This window comes from Callorhinus ursinus, unplaced genomic scaffold (assembly GCF_003265705.2).
Source record: "Callorhinus ursinus isolate GAN/ISIS: 27379988/994484 unplaced genomic scaffold, GSC_fseal_2.0 scaffold44, whole genome shotgun sequence".
NCBI lineage: Eukaryota > Metazoa > Chordata > Mammalia > Carnivora > Otariidae > Callorhinus > Callorhinus ursinus.
The window spans coordinates 4,659,661-4,676,391 of record NW_027397106.1 but is presented as its reverse complement, the minus strand read 5'-3'; the positions used below and the strand labels follow the sequence as shown (position 1 = coordinate 4,676,391).

The 16,731-nt window shown below is 41.4% G+C and overlaps 1 protein-coding gene across 3 annotated transcripts in view; it reads right to left on the bottom strand.

Moving 5' to 3' along the window:
* Positions 1 to 2,023: 2,023 nt before the first annotated feature.
* The window catches only part of LIMA1 (LIM domain and actin binding 1), a 93,019-nt gene continuing 78,311 nt past the window's right edge, over positions 2,024 to 16,731 (bottom strand). For 2 of the 3 annotated variants that reach the window (XM_025883374.2, XM_025883375.2), the window contains exons 8-11: positions 15,467 to 15,524; positions 13,762 to 13,874; positions 6,457 to 6,590; positions 2,024 to 4,341 (exon numbers count right to left, since the gene is read on the bottom strand). In XM_025883374.2, the coding sequence (XP_025739159.1) occupies positions 3,342 to 4,341; positions 6,457 to 6,590; positions 13,762 to 13,874; positions 15,467 to 15,524 (1,305 nt within the window). In that variant the 3' untranslated portion in view covers positions 2,024 to 3,341. The remainder of the gene's footprint in view (positions 4,342 to 6,456; positions 6,591 to 13,761; positions 13,875 to 15,466; positions 15,525 to 16,731) is intronic. The other variant, XM_025883376.2, reaches the window with a different exon arrangement.

Below are 16,731 nucleotides of genomic sequence, written 5' to 3'. Positions count from 1 at the left end.
AAATCTTAAAAAAAAGTAAACCTGGGGCGCCTGGGTGGCTCAGTCGGGTAAGCATCCGACTTCGGATCAGGTCATGATCTCTGGGATACGAGTCCTGCATCAGGCTCCCTGCTCTGCGGGGGCCCTGCTTCTCCCTCTCCCTCTGCCACCGCTCTCCCTGCTTGTGCACGTTCGCGCGCTCTGTCAAATAAATAAATAAATCTTAAAGGAAGTAAACTCTCCTTGATCCCATGGGAATTCAAATCAGAGCCCTGAGGAACAAAGAACATACTAACTTGGCATGCAGGAACAAGCAGGAACTATCTCCCCAAAACCACATTTGTACCATTTCTCAACATCTTGGCTGTTAGAAAATGTATAGTTGATGAAATATGTAATGAGAGCAAACTTTGTGCAGCTTTCACCTTGTCCAGGACTGATCCAACCAGCAAGCTGGTAGAACTAAGTTGGCCCAGTAGTAGTCATAAGAGTCTCCTTAACCATCTCAGGTCCCAAGCTGGCCCCTTTTCTTGCTTCACCGGCAGAAAAACACATCATCTTGTTGCCACCACTGACATACCAAGCCCAAACAAGTTGCCTTCAGAGAGCTGAAACATTTTGTTTGGCTATAGGTTCTTTTGTTTTCTAAGAATGTTTAGTATTATCTGGTTATTTATTTATTTGACAGAGAGAGCACAAGCAGGGGGAGCGGCAGGCAGAGGAAGAAACAGGCTGCCCGCTGAGCAGGGGGTCCAATGTGGGGCTCGATCCCAGGACTCCGGGATCATGACCTGAGCTGCAGGCAGACATTTAACCGACTGAGCCACCCAGGCGCCCTTCTGGTCATTCTCCTGATAGAAATAGCCTTTTATTACATTGATATGGAGCTAGTCCTTCTTTCTACTCTCTGTAACTATGTCTATCTTAGCCCCTGAAAAGCAAAGAAAACGGTTCTTCTAAGGTTAATCTCAGTCCCTGCATATCTGATTTATGGTGACATATTCAACTAATATCCATAAGTGTTGACCATAGACGCTCAGACTTTTTTGTATAAAATCAGTAGATTCAGTGAGTACCATGTAGATGGGTTGGAGTAGCAGTGAGTCACACAGTAAAGGTAGCTAAAATCAAGCCAGGATTGGATATTTTATGGATATCATCCTGGATTAACTGTTGAGTGAACAGGGCTTTCTAAATGACTTCAGCCTGTGATGGGGCCCAGAGCAGAAAAGAGTACCCTGCCATCCATTTGGAAGACCAAGCAAAACCCTGGAACATACAGTGAGTGACCCTGGAAAATGTAACAGATGAATCAAAAAGCATGCCTATCTCCAAGGAATTCACACTCCCACATTTCCATTAAAAAAAAAAAAGTGTTGGGGTGTCTGGGTGGCTCAGTCGGTTAAGTGTCTGCCTTCGGCTCAGGTCATGATCTCAGGGTTCTAGGATCGAGCCCCCCATCGGGCTCCCTGCTCTGCAGAGAGCCTGCTTCTCCCTCTCCCTCAGCTGCACCCCCTGCTTGTGCTGTCAAATAAATAAATAAAAAATATTTTTTAAAAAAGTGCTTTAGCTATTGGGGCAGTTGCCTCTACAGGCAAGGAAAGCAAACAACCAACTATGCCTCTGCCCAGAGTGTTAAACGAGTCCATTTTTAAGTAGAGGCGTTTGGAAATTCCCTTTAGCACGTTAGGCATAATTGCAAGGTGAATTATTAAATGTTGAGTACAATTAACAATTTAAAAAAAACCACTACTGGATTTTGAATTGCTAAAACAAACAGCTCATTTTGAATGTACACACTAATTTTCTTGCCAAATTGCCCTCAATTTTTAAGAAAAATTGTCCTCCCTTAGGGCAGATGAGCACCCACGATCGACCCAACACCACCACCTAGTGGTGAGATATACTCCTAACACTTCTCTTCACTTAAAATGCACCAGAGCCGTTTGCCTTTTCTTCCCAAACTGCTCAGGTAAGAGGAGGTCCTTGGAGACTGTCACGATGTAAAATAATAATGGAAAAGGAACACTGAAAAGGCCAAATGTAAATTAAAAGCTTTATTGAATAAAAATGTTTCAGACTAAGCAAGACTGTAAGAAAGCAGAATATTTTACATCTCTAAAAAATATTAGGGCTAAATCTCTAAAAATGCAGTACAAAGAAAGTCTATAGCTTAAAATACCTCTCTCCCCCACATACAATTTGGAATATCAATTATGTACAACAAATGTACTCAAGTTTATAATGTTCTAAAACTTTAACTACTAGAATACCATCTTCCCAAAAAAGGCCTATAATTGGTTTAATGCACCCTGGAAATACTGTCTGCCATAAAAATCAATACATTTCAGAGCTGATAAGTATTAAAAAAAACTAGCATCCCAGAAAGGGGATATCAGAAGTGGACTATCGGGCTTGGGGGTCTGGGCTCCAGTGGTTTAAGGCAGTTTTTTCTGTTGTTCCTCCTTTAAACTCCTCATTTGGCTTTAACGTGCAACATGGCAAACAACAATACAAAAGATCTTATAAAAATATTGCAGCTTTCAGTAAATTATGAGCTGCACAGATACCACCAAAGAAGAAAGCAATCAACTGGGATGTAGTCAAACTCATTGGCAAATACCAGAGCTTAATTGAGAGATAGCAGATCTCAGCAAGCACCAAATGTGCTCAAAAAGTGCCCCCAAAGAATGGTTGTGTTATTATCTCAATAATCCAGTTCAGGATATGGTTTAGAGAAAGGGATGCATAGCAATAAATTCCCCATATATACCAAAGTAAGAAAATTAACCTAAAAAATGTTTTAAAGATTAAATATTTGATCTCTTAACAGACGAATACTAAATAATTAAATTGGTATTCATTTAAAAATATACAAACCGTGCCCTTTATGCTAAAGTGCATTCAGTCATAATGTTTAGGTCCCTAAACCCCTTCTGTATGTTCCCTAATTCCATAAATGAATTTTTAGCATAACAATGTGCTACTAATCATCTATTTTTGTATTGCCTTTTGGGAATACAGTGGAGTCTGGATTTATCAGTTGGCATATTCCCCCCCTCACCATAAGACCTTAAAGCACTTATGTATATCATCATTGCTAAAATAGAGGACTTAAGTAATATCATCTCTAGCACTTACAATTGGTTCACTTAAGCTTCAGTTTGGGATTTTTTTTTTTTTTTTTTTGTTTTTTTTTTTTAATGGGATTTTTTTTTTTTTGAAGCAAGAACTCTTCCAAAATTACTTCCATATAAATTACAGTTCATGCTAAGATACCTGTGTATGTGCATCACTTTGAGAAAGGGCAGTGGCTCACTAACACTAACACAAATTTAAGGCCCAGCACCCTTTGCAGTCTGTCATTCCTCATCCTCATCATAGTACCGATTTCTCTTTATCTGTTCCTCCACAGACAGCTCTTGAACTACTTCTCCCTCCCAGAATCCCACATCCTGGGATTTCTGATTTTGGGTAGTGAATTCTTTAGGGGAGGTATTGTCTGCAAAGCTGGACCAATTTGTAGACTTGGGTTCTAGCGGAGACTGCTGTTTGAGATTTCTATCATCTTCATCAAAGTTTGCACCATTTTCTGTAAGATTCTCACTCCCCATCTCAAAACCATGATCTTCCTTACTATTCCCCCCTCTCTCCCCTCCTCCAGATTCCTGGTTTTGCCAGGTTGTTTTTCCCACACTACCATTCTTTTCAGAGGTATTGGCATTTTCCACTTGTTTCTTTTCTGCTGTCATTCCTCCTGTAAACTCCTCACTCTGCTCTGACATGCTCCAGCCTTTCCTTATAGGTGGGAACGAGATTTTTGGGCTCTTGACTGAAGTGGTTCGAAATGAAGCTGCTACAGTGAATGGGCGGCTTCTTTCTTTCAGTGAAGAAGATCGTCTTAGCTTCTTCAGATCCAGATCTACGTCCTCGGGAGCTTCAGGCTTGCTGATTTCATCCTCAGGAGGCCACTTGGGCTTGGATACTTTGATCCCTTCCTCCAAGATACTTCCTGAACTACCAAGTTCAGTGGGGGGCGGCCAGGCGATCTTCAGCTTCTTGGTTTCAGCTGGCTTGTCTTCTTTCTCTGACTGAGAGGAGGCCTTGGCTTCCATGCTTGCTGTTAGCACACCCACCTTAGCAATGGGGGCATCTTCTACTCCTGGGCTCTGAGGGGTCTCCCCTGCATTTGGAAGCTGGGCTGGTCTCTCCAAAGTCCCTTCATTTTCATTTTTGCTGGCCCACAGATCCTTGTGTGGTCTGTGCCCAAAGCCTTCATCATAGTTGCCTTTAGCTTTAAAGAGCTGATTGAAGTGAGGCTTGCAGTAGATTCTCCCATGTAAAGATGCATATGTTCCTAGACTGTTAAAAGAAAAAGAGCATAAAGTTAATAGATCTGTATACTCTTATTTACACTAGCAGGCTGAACTGCAGTGTTTTCACAAGATGCTAAGGGAGAAAAAGATCTTTAAAAGGACATCGATCACCTAGAATTCTTTACCCCCGCCCTTTCAAGCACATGTGTTTTATTACCCTTATAAAAACATGCTCATTTCTAGGCCTGAACCTTCACAAGACATTCTTTCATGTGGTACATCCTCCTACTTTCAAATGGTTTCACTCCCCTGTCAAAACTATAAAAAAAAAATTCTTTCTTCCAAGAAGTCTTCCCTAGGTAAGCCCACCTATCTCTGACCACTCATAGGTTTCCTAATTACAATCTATAACTACTTATAATGATATTCCTTTGTATAAAGTTGAGTCATTTTCCTCGTTCCCCATTTGTGTTATAATTTAAAAGGACATCTCTACAGGAGTAGGTATTTTGCTCTGCAAACAGTTTGTACTCACTAAATGCTAGTGACTGAATATGGTCAATAGGAGCCCAGGGAGCAGTAGCCAGGAAGTAAATCTACATTAATATCAGTGCCGGACAGGCCTTTAGGAGACTTGGTGTCTCTCGCAGGGTAATAAATTTTATTTTATTTATTTATTTTAATAATTATTTTTTTATAAAGATTTTTATTTATTTATTGAGAGAGAGAGAATGGTAGAGAGCATGAGAGGGAAGAAGGTCAGAGGGAGAAGCAGACCCCCTGCTGAGCGGGGAGCCCAATGCGGGACTCGATCCCGGGACTCCAGGATCATGACCTGAGCTGAAAGCAGTCGCTTAACCAACTGAGCCACCCAGGCGCCCAGGGTAATAAATTTTAAAGAGGATATAAAAACAATAGTATTTCCACAGAAGAGATATAAAAATTCAGAAACTTAGAAAATATGGAGGAAAAAAATAATACCATGGGCAGAAAAAGAACCAATGAGTAGAAGTTACAGAGGCACATTCTGGCTCAGTAGAAGGGAAAGTTGTGGAACGAGAGCTGTCTTACATTGGAACTAGGTAGTGGGGTATCACCCCTGCAAAGTGCCACACAGATGCCAGCACATCTTTCAAGAGTATTTTAGAAGGAATGCTTGCTCTGAAAAGAAAGCTGGAGGAAGTGACATCCTAGTTACTTTCTTCTCTAAGACTCTATGATTTAAATGAGTTAATATGGAATATGTGCCCAATATGTCACTTTTTTTTTGCTTAGATTTTATTTGAGAGAGAGAGAGCTCAAGCAGGGGTCGAGGGAGGAGCAGAAGGAGAGGGACAAGCAGACTCCACGCTGATCAAGGAGCTCGACACGGAGCTCGATCTCACAACCCCTTGATTGTGACCTGAGCTGAAATCAAGAGTTCGATGCCTAGCTGACTGGGCCACTCAGGCGCCCCAATGTGTCACATTTCTATCCAGTCCTTGAATTACTTGGAAGAAATGATACATAATTATTTTCTCAGAAATAAAAGGAAGAAATAAACAGAAAAATACATGCTCTTCAGGGTCTATTATTATTGTTATTATTACCATTTATACAGTGTTTGGGACATTTTCAAGTAAGGACTTAGACAAGTATACTTTTTTTTTTTTAAGGTTTTATTTATTTGAGAGACAGGGAGAGAGCATGAGTTGGGTGAGGGGCAGGGGAAGTAGGCTCTCCGCTGAGCAGGGAGCCTAATGCGGGGCTCGATCCCAGGACCCCAGGATCATGAACTGAGCCGAAGGCAGATGCTTCACAGACTGAGCTACCCAGGTGCCCTGACAAGTATACTCTTAAGATTTCTTAACTTTATGATTCTATGAGACCAAGGGGGTATATTCTACTAATTTAAGTCACAGGGGGTTTTACCTGCCAGCCATAGAATTTAAGTCCACGTAAATTAAACATGTAAATTAAAATATCAATGTACCACGAAGTTCCAAACACCATTCTCATTTGATGTGAAATACTTGTCACTAAATGGTACTTTTTACTTTCTTTAAGGACCTTTGACAGTGCACTCTTGGTACAAGAGCTTTTAGTACTAGTGCTCTAAAAGCCAAAGACTCCTTCCCATGGTCCATTGACATAGAGAGATGGCTCACTCTGGTTGGCTTACGTAAGTTTGTTGTTGCAGTAGGAACAACGGAAGCAGCTGACGTGAAACACCTGCTGGTTGGCCAAGAGACGTTCCATTGGGTAGACTGTCTTCTGACACTCCACACAAGTCTCTCTTGTAGGTGCCTGAAACTTCTAGAAGGAAAAGGGTAATGTTAGCATAGACAGGGATGAGTTTGTACTCTGCTGAGATGTGCCCCAGTTTTACTTTGTTAGCTAAGGGCTCCCTTACCTGTCAATTCTCACAGGAACACTAAGCCCATGATTCTATCAGCTGACTCTTTAAGGCCAGGAAGCTCTCCTGCATCCCCTTCCCCGACTGGATGGCTGCCCCAAGTGTGGCAGCCACTGAGGCTGGAATGCAGAGGAAGGCTTGGACAGGCCACCACACATACAAACAAAAGTATACACAAAATGGTTCCACAGACAGGAAATTAGGAGAAAATGTCATCACACACAGAAGTTTGTTTGATTCAAGTGCCTGGTAAAAGCAGGACAGACTTTTATAAGAATAGATTCAGAAGGGGATAAATTTAAAGAAGAGGAAAAGCATTGGACTTTGGGAATTGGGAAAAGACAATCTGATAAAGCATCTTTTAGTGTCCTCTGCTTATAATCTTGACTTAGCATAACATTTTATCCATTAGGCACAATATTTTTAAATAAGTCAAAACTGACATGTAAATGTAATAATTTTAAAGAGACAAACTATTTTATTAGGACTGCAGAAGAAAGCATAGCCCAACAAAGCTATAGGTTCTATAATCTTCTTAGAAACCAACGGAGAGGGGCACCTGGCTGGCACAGTTGGGAGAGCATGAGAACTCTTGATCTCAGGGTTGTTAGAGCCCCACGTTGGGCGTGGAGCCTACCTGAAAAACAAGCGAACAAAAAACCCCCAAAAAACAATGGAGAATAAAACTATTGTAATGGGGAGTGCAAGGTCATAACAGACTGGGAATTCATGAACTGTCTGTAAAGTTTGGAATAAGAGTGGGGTGAGCATAGCTGTTTCAGCTGGTAAACCCAATCCTAAAGAACATAAAATAGTTCTTATTATAGGGGCGCCTGGGTGGCTCAATTGTTAAGCGTCTGCCTTCGGCTCAGGTCATGATCCCAGGGTTCTGGGATGGAGCCCCGCATCAGGCTCCCTGCTCGGCGGGAAGCCTGCTTCTCCCTCTCCTGCTTCCCCTGCTTGTGTTCCCTCTCTGGCTGTGTCTCTGTCAAGTAAATAAATAAACAATCTTAAAAAAAAATAGTTCTTATTATAGCACTGATGAAAGCCAGAATTCCCAAAGGGCAAGTTTTTACATAAGAAATGGTTACTGGGCTAATGGGGCTGGGGGTAAGAAGTCCCTAGGTATATGTAAATTACTCTTGACTTGCTCCAACAGAAATTTTTTTTTTAAAGATTTTATTTATTTATTCATGAGAGACAGACAGAGAGAGAGAGAGAGGCAGAAGGAGAAGCAGGATCCCCTCTGAGCAGGGAGCCCAATGCGGGACCCGATCCCAGGACCCTGGGATCATGACCTGAGCTGAAGGCAGACGCTTAACCATCTGAGCCACCCAGGCGCCCAGACCAACAGAAACATCTTATCCAGCAAATGCAGGAGCAGCTTGGGTTAAGGTGGCTGGGAAGCTCTTACAGGCACCTGGGTGGGGGACGGGGGGGGGGGGGGGGGGTCCCTGCAGCCAAGACCTGGGTGGTGGTAAATAATGCAAATTAGTCCCAAGGTCCAGGATTTGAATGGTTAAGATAAGCCAAAAATAAACCAGGTTATGGGCAAGATAGAATTTTCATTTAAAAAACCTGAAAATAGTCCCATAAAAAATTCAGAATGCTGGTTCACTTGCTACATGATTCACCAGGAGGTAAAGCAAAAAATAGGAATGGTTTCCCAAGTGGATCCGGACAGGAAACAAAAGTAGAAAATGGGTAAAAAAAAAAAAAAAAAAAAAAACCCCAAAAAAAAAAAAAAAAAACGGCCATAAAGGGAAATCTCTATAAAAGGGAGTGTAATAGAGTTTAGCGGTAAACAAATAGCACCAAGGGACTGAAGAACAAAGGAACAGAACTGAGTGGAAATGGCTCCTCAACAGCCCCCTTCCATTCCTAAGGTTAGAGCCCTAAAAAGAAAAACTTAAATAGTCAAAGACAGGTTCAACCTAGTTTACCAAGCATAAGGGAGGTATTTAAATATGATCAAATGTTGTAACTGAATGCTGTTGGAAGCAATTAGGGCCTTATCTGGAGCTCAGAATTCTTATACGGATACTTCTAACAAGATAGGACCCAGTGGCAATGTCACTGCATAGTTTTAATTAGGTTTTCTCTAAAAAGAGCTAGGTCCTTGTCTAGCAAGCAGGAAATACATTAAAATGCAAAATAAAATTTGGGTGTAACAGTACAATTGATGGCATCAGAGAGAGCCTGTACAGATCACAATTCACATGATGCAGAAGTCAGAGGCCAAATGTATCTATTTCTCAGACTGAAACTCTTTCAGTAGCAGGGTGGCTTCTGTATTTTGAGTGCTTGACTTAGGAGGACAGTATTCATTCTGGGCAGTGAAGACAGAGCAGGAGATAGGAATCTCCCAGGATACAAGAGGAGAGGGGTATGACTGTGCTCAGGGGGAATGGAGAGAGCCGGAGCACGCCTCCATCACACACACACAGAGGACACACTGTAGGAGGGTGCGGCCCCGGGAACAGAAAGGAGAACCTGAGAGAAAGCTGAAAGCTGAGCTCACGTTAGGAGGAAAGTGGAAGGCAGGAGCAGAAATTAGGTACCGGAGGAGCAGGAAGCAGAAGCTGCAAGAGACAAACAGGAACCTTCAGTGAATACACAGCATTAGGTTGGGGGTGGGTGGGGGGAGGGCCTGGAGCGCTTTACTGAAGCTGAGCTGAAACTCAGGTACAGACTCAGATCCAAGAATAAGACGTTTTCTTTCTTTTTCAAGTAATTCTGCTAATTTAGTGGCAAAAGCAGCCTCACTCCTATCTACCTGACGCTGGAACCTGGCCCAGCTCAGGACAGAGAGCTGTCGTGAGCCTTCACCCACACAAGGAGTGTCTCATTAACAATTCTTTAGTGTCTTACTGCCTCCCACACCTGATCCACAATGGCTCTCTCTTGAATGGGGTGAAAAGCCACCTCTCCTCCTTAACATCAAATTAATAGACTGCTAGCTCAAACATCTGACTAACCACAAGCTTCTAATTAACCAGACCTACGGAGGCCCGTTATTCCTATCCAGTTTTTAGAGACCCTTTTCAATATTATTTAATGTTTATATGGCAGCTGCCCAAGGGCCTTCTAGTTTCATAAAGTCAAGAGGATCCCAACCTGGTAATATGCCAAATCAGAGTGGCTGTGTCTGTGCCTTCCCTTTACTTCCTCTGTCCCGGGCTCTCAGCCACTTTTCTGTAATTGCCCCCATGTCTATTCAGACGACAGGAAGCAGAGTCAGTGCCCAAAAATCTCTACCATTATGGTAGGCCTTTAAACATCCACGTTTAAAACACTGCCAGTATTAGAATGTTAGACATTTTTTATCTTTAAAATATATTTTTTTCACTCGGTAAGATGTTTTTCATCTCTCCTCCCTCACTCTTTTTCACATGTAGAAACTACAGCACCAGGACATCAGGTTCCTTATCAAAGCTCCCACGGTCAGTAGCAGAATTAAAACTAAAACTCAGAACTCCCGATTCGCAAACCAATAGAGTATTTTCTAAATTGTCCTGGCATGCTAATTTTCCGTAACTAAAGGAAACTCTTTGGGGAGGAGAGCAGATGCTAACCCAAATGAAAATAATCTCACTATAGCAGTTTGAACAAACTACAGTCCTCACTTTGTTTCAAATTAAAATATGTAGATAATATCTTTCGGATGTTCAGAAATGAATGAGGTAATATTTACATAACTGATGTTCATAAACACTGTCATGTCTTTCCCATATGAGGGATCTTACAGGCCCTCTGTTGATCAGCATCTACACAAAGCTATTTTTCTAATAAATGTGTGTGGCTTCATCTACATTCTTTCACTGTCTGGCCTTACATATATATTTCAGTCTAATGAAAGCTCTAGTTGGGAGATTATAGATATGTATATGTAACATATATAAACAACATACATATATAGGGGGGCGCTGGCAACAGTCAGTGAAGCTAACTAGCCTTTGGACATGGTGAAGTCAGAAGGAAATTCTGTATTGATGTCAGGCTTCCATTCCTCAAGAACACCGCAAAATGCCTTTCATTCCCTCCTTTCCAATCTGTGCAAAATATCTAGGTAATTAAACTGAAATTCTTCACATACAGTAAATGGTTGGGCTGGCTGGCTCTGTGCAGCCTTAACCCTTCCCCTGGCTTTCTGTGAAACTCTTTTTGACAGCATTTTGGAGATACTCACATCTTAAACAGACTGCTCTACATGTAGAGGAAAGGTTCGTGTTTGATAAAGCAGGAATAATGGAGACACTAAGAAAAGATTCTAGATGCCCTTTAGCATAATTCCAATGGTTTTGCAAACTAGCATAAAACCTCCTACCCTGTCCATAGAGGAAGGGACAGCCAGCAGGGCATTGAGGGGGTGCCAGGTAGGTGTCCTCTCAGGCAGTCTGCCATGTTTTCTCTCCACACCCTTCAGCAGGACCAGACAAGGAAGCCTTGGCTGTCCTCATGGGGGCAAGTGGGTGTTCCCAGAGGTGGCCACATCTCCTTGCCCCTTCCTCCCTGTTCTCCCCATTTAGGGGAAACATTTGGGGGATAACTTCTCTCAATGGAAGGACATAAAGCCTAAGAGACCTCTGGGTCTCTTGAGTAGAAAGGTCCTGAGCTTTCTCACAGGGTCCACTGAGCTCTGCTCCCAGAATGTCTTTTTTGAGAGTGAACCTGCAACTTCAATTTCATTAGCACCAGGTCTCATCAACTGAGCTATCTGGCCAGTGTTCAAAATATACAAATAAAACTCTTACTTGTAAAGACGGGGATCATTTTCTTACTTTATCAAGCTAAAGTTTGAAATGAACCGAATCTCTACCTTAGATGTCCTAGTTTTCAATAACAGACAGATAGGCACTAAGGAACAGTTTTTCTAGGATGTGTGGGACCTAAAAATCTATTCTGAGTGAACAAGTTTATTCTGAGCTGTATGTAATTTACCCAAGTGGAGAAACAACTTCTGTCACGTGGTCTATAGCCATGAGACCAGTGATGCCAGCAGGTCTTCCTATAAACACTAAAGTATATATATACTTGCCTTCAGAATGTAGAGGATAAATTTGAGGAGGAGAAAATAAACTACCCTTAAAAGTGGAGATGTGACTGAGTCCCATCTGTATCTGTACACCATCATCATTTGAGCTTTGGACCATCGGCAAACACAGGGAGCCAGGCCCATTTACTCCAGTCTTCACACAACGTTCAAAACCTGAGGTGTCTGTCTGGTGAAAGCAGGCCTGTTTGCATTCTCCTGCTGAGTGACCAGGGCCAAAGAACAGGCATGGGTCTGGGACAGGTGTAGAGGGAGCTTTATCTCCAGCCCCTCTCATCCCTGGTATGCTAGGGAGGACCTAAGTGAGGTGCACTCTGTCACTCATCACTCAGCAGCTCAGACCCTGGAGTCTGAATCAAGGAGGGACCTCAAAAGTCCAACCCAGTACCAGGAGGTCTGACCTAGCAGTTGAGGGAAGGAAATGAGACTGGGCTGAGAATTCAAATATATTCAAGAACAGATTTTAGTTCTTAGACAAGCCATGGAATTTCCTAGTCCCTCAGTCCATGGCCAAGTCAGATTTACTGGCTATTCTTGATCCAGAACCACAACCCAAGGACTCACATCTGGGCAGGGTTGCTGTTGGAGAAGAAATTAACCCCATGGCATTTGCTACTTTGTTGGACTCCAGATACTGGACAAAGAAAGTGCTGATGACAGCACGAGCTGAACTTTAAAGCCGCCAGAATTGGGGGTCATGTGAATACATGTGCAGCTCAATCACTGTAACTCCATCCTTCCTCCCTTTACCTGCTTTCTCCTGCTATTTTCTTCATGTTTTGCTCCTTTTCAATAAACCTTACTCTCCTCATGAATCTCAGCTTCCTGTAAAATTTTCATTTACATTCTTCACTCCTCCCCCTTCCCTTTTTTAACTCGCCCTTTATGTCCCAGATTCTCCCCTTTTCTCCTTTTGTTCCAAATCTTCACCTATGTCCTCTTCTCTTCCTTCATTTTGTGCACTAGAACTTTCATCAAGGCATGTGTCATGCCCACAATTGAGAGATACAAGCACAGCTGATGGGTGCATGAGGCTGGGGCAGTTACAAACCATCAACACACCAATTCTACCTATTGCATTTCTTTTAAATGTTAAAACTTTCTAAATAAAACCTGGCTACTTAAGAGAGCACCAGAGGAGAAAGACACTAAAGAAGTGTGGGTATGTTTGGTTATCAATCCACATGGCTAAATTAGCACATTAGCAAAGCATTCTATTAAAATAAGTCAGGTAATAAAGTCTAAAGTAGGCATTGGGATTTTTTTTAACCTTTATTTTTATGAGAGTATATATTTGTTCATAGAAAGGGAAAAGACTGCTTTTTAAAAACTGGTGAATAAAAGGTGGCCAGAGATTGAGTAGCCTCGTAAAGTTTTCTTAGGATACAAAACTTTTGTACATTCCTTAACATCTAATATTATATACCCTAGTATAACTGTCACTTGAATGCCCGATTTTACAGCAAAGGGCTGGCCAACTCCCACTGCAATGTACACAGTCTTTCTTTAAAGAAGCTAACCACCAATCATGTTACAGTCAAGTTCTTCAGACCAGGGGGCCACTCTCTTTAAGTTGACATGCACATCCCCATCCAATGGGCTGATTTAGTTTGACAGATTTCTTGAATTTTCCACTTTGTCGTCTTTTGCCCATTCACAGATTTATGGACTTGGGCATTTTTTCCCCCTCAAACAAACAAACAAACAAACAAACACACACACACACACACACACAAAACCCACGTCATTTTCTTTAATTTTGGGTTTCCTTAAAACTTTCATGAATTTTCCAGATTTCAAACTGAGAGCTATTAGTGAACCTCTCTCCTCCTGGCTCAAACATCTGAGCAGAAGAGACAAGATTTCCAGGGAAAGTGACTGGCTTTAGTATGCCCTTACTTGGCATTTTCATCCCCACAAAAGCAAAAACGGGTTATAATGAACCTAATGATATAAGGTGCAATGAGATCTACTTGAAAACTAATGTCTAAAGGTTCTGAGAGAAATTGCCATCATACCTTCACTGCTTTGGGAGGAGAACTTTCAGAGAGGCTGGAGGCTCTGGCATCTGGATTTAGTGGTTTAGGATGGACAGGCTGCTGGACCTCACTCTTGACCTGGGAGTTACCTGCTTGAATTATGAAAGGAAGACATTTTATAGTATCAGGGGAAGTTTCAGAAATGGTTCATCCCCAAAGCAAAGCTTTGGCACCTCTACAATGGACAGGTCTTTTCAACACCAGGGAAAACACAGCTCTTCTAATGCTAAAAGCTATGCTCTTAGGTTCTGAGCTGGGAGGTTTTTTTCACACTTTGCCACACACAGCAAGGATCCAAATCATTCTATCTGAAGAACTTTCTGCCCCCCTCCCCCCGCCGCCCCGCCGTGGTATCTGTCACTTTTAAAGGCTGTTTGTAGCAATGTGATGTAATGAGCACTGGGCATTATGTAAGACTGATGAATCACTGAACTCTACCTCTGAAACTAATAATACACTATATGTTAATTAATTGAATTTAAATTAAGAAAATAAAGGCTGTTTGTAGATGATTTTTTTTGGTAGTTAGCACCCCCAATAACTCCTTCTGGAGTGCTTGAAGGAATGTGAGGGTATAAATTTCCTATTGCACATGCATACCCACTGGGTGTGGGTGTGTATGTAATTTGACAGTCTTTTTGGTCAGTCCTATAGCAGATATCCATGGATGGAGATTATGGAAAAAGGCTCCATGAAGTTTTTTTCATAATCATTGATGTGTCACCTGCATAAGTTAATTTTCTGCCAATATAGTTACTGTGTGGAAAACTCTGAGCAGACACAGAAAAGTGCTACTAAGGAACCATAAAAGAATTCCTTAAAATCTAGAGTTAAGTCAACAAAGTACTAAAAGATTAAGGCTTATTTTTCAAATGTTTTGCAAACCTAGTCAAAACTCAGAAAAATTTCTAGTACAAGCAAAATGACTACAAAAGGAATATTCTTGGATTCAAGCAGCAAATTTCTCTTTAAAATTTTAAGGTAGGATTTACTAGAGATTTGTTAAATTCATCTTTCTACTTTAGTTGCTGAGTTTTCAATGTCTAGTAAAGTAATTAACCTGGAGAGAAGCTAGAAATCCACATATATTTTAAAAAAATACTGAAAATTAGAATCAAAAGTGGATATAGTAAGAAAAAAAAAACAAAGGTTTTTGTTTTTGGTAGAACTGAGGAGGCTTGAAATGGATGAAAAGCTGATAAAATTCAGCGCCAACAGGAAAATCTCTAGAAATCTGGCTAGAAGGTGGACTATGGTTCACATATAGATAAGCAGAGAAAGATATTTTTAAAAGGTTACTCAAATACCAATTCTTTATCCCTGTAAATGAATAAAATCCTTCTTGGCCAAACTCCTATTAAAATGAAACTTCAAAATTAGTTTTTATAGCTTGAACCCTGAAAAGGTTTGATACAAAAGGTAGGATACATTCAATGAGAGAAGCACCACAAGTATTCAGTTTGCCCCAAGTTAATCACACTGAGTTTAATTTCTCCCTAAGCCAGGGAACGTGTGAAGGGTAAGCAAGCATCAGTCCTTAAAACCTAGTGAAAGATTTGATCAGCTAAGTTGCTGGGTTTAATATGTTACATTCTCAGCACTGACAGCAATGGGGACATTCCCGGACGAAATACAGAATACAGAACAAGAACCTCATCCTCCAGATCTAAGAACAAACGCTTACGGGAATCATCTTCAGCAGGGGTGGAACGGACTGCCAGGCTATTCTCAGTTGCAGAAACCTACAAAAGGGGGGGATTAAGAATCACATTAAAAATAAAAGAACACACTGCTGTTAATGCCATAAAAACCTGCTGACTCTAGTCAGTCACTGGCTGCCTGGGGGAAATAACGGGCCCCGGAACAGCTGAGCATTTAAACAAGAGGCAGCAAAATGTCTTTTATGAGGATATTAACATGCCTCTCAATTACACAGTAATGGGAGAAACAGACTGCACTCAACTGCCAAAAGTGTGCATCATCTCCCTTTATAAAAGAACTTCTAAACCACATCTTTCTGTCAATAAATAAATAAATAAATAAATAAATAAATAAATAAAGGCAAAACAAAACCCTCTATCAGAGAGAACAAAGCTTCTTACCATAGAACTATAACACACTCAAAGGCAAGATGAAGTCTTTACATTAGGAACTATTCTTATTCCTTTATCTTCTTAATTCCTTATTTCCCAACCACATACATTCTGCTGAAACAAGCTGGCCAATACAGAGGATCTTTTGATAGCTAAAAGACAAATTGACCAAAAACCAAACTCTGGTGTTATCTTCAAGTTGGTTTTCCGTTTTAATCCCAGTCTCAAAATGGCAGTGTTTAACAAAATGGCAGATCTTATGTATGGGTGCAAATCTCTTCCCCAGAAGCCATCAAATTTAAATAAAAACTTTCTACTTTCTCTCTCTCTCTCTCTCTCTCCTTTTTAGTGGCCCCTAGGCCTTCCCGGTATCCTCTATCACATTCAAAATCATGAAGGGTCAATAGGTGACCCAATGTGTAGTCTTCATGTAAAAGTCTTTCATTCAGGGGCACCTGGGTGGCTCAGTCATTAAGTGTCTGCCTTTGGCTCAGGTCATGATCCCAGCGTCCTGGGATTGAGCCCCCTGTCAGGTTCCCTGCTCAGCAGGAAGCCTGCTTCTCCATCTCCCACTCCCCCTGCTTGTGTTCCCTCTCTCGCTGTCTCTCTCTCTCTGTCAACAAAATAAATAAAATCTTAAAAAAAAAAAGTCTTTCATTCAGCTGTCAGGGATTTTATGGGCAATGCTGAGTGTTTCTATCAGGATGTCTAATGTACTGAATAAATGTACAATGGAGATTAAGTCATTGGCTGACTGCACCTGAATTTTTGCATGGTTGTTTTTTCTCATTACTCTCTCTCTTTTTTTTTTACAAGTAGGCTACACACCCAACATGGGGCCAAATGCAGGGCTTGA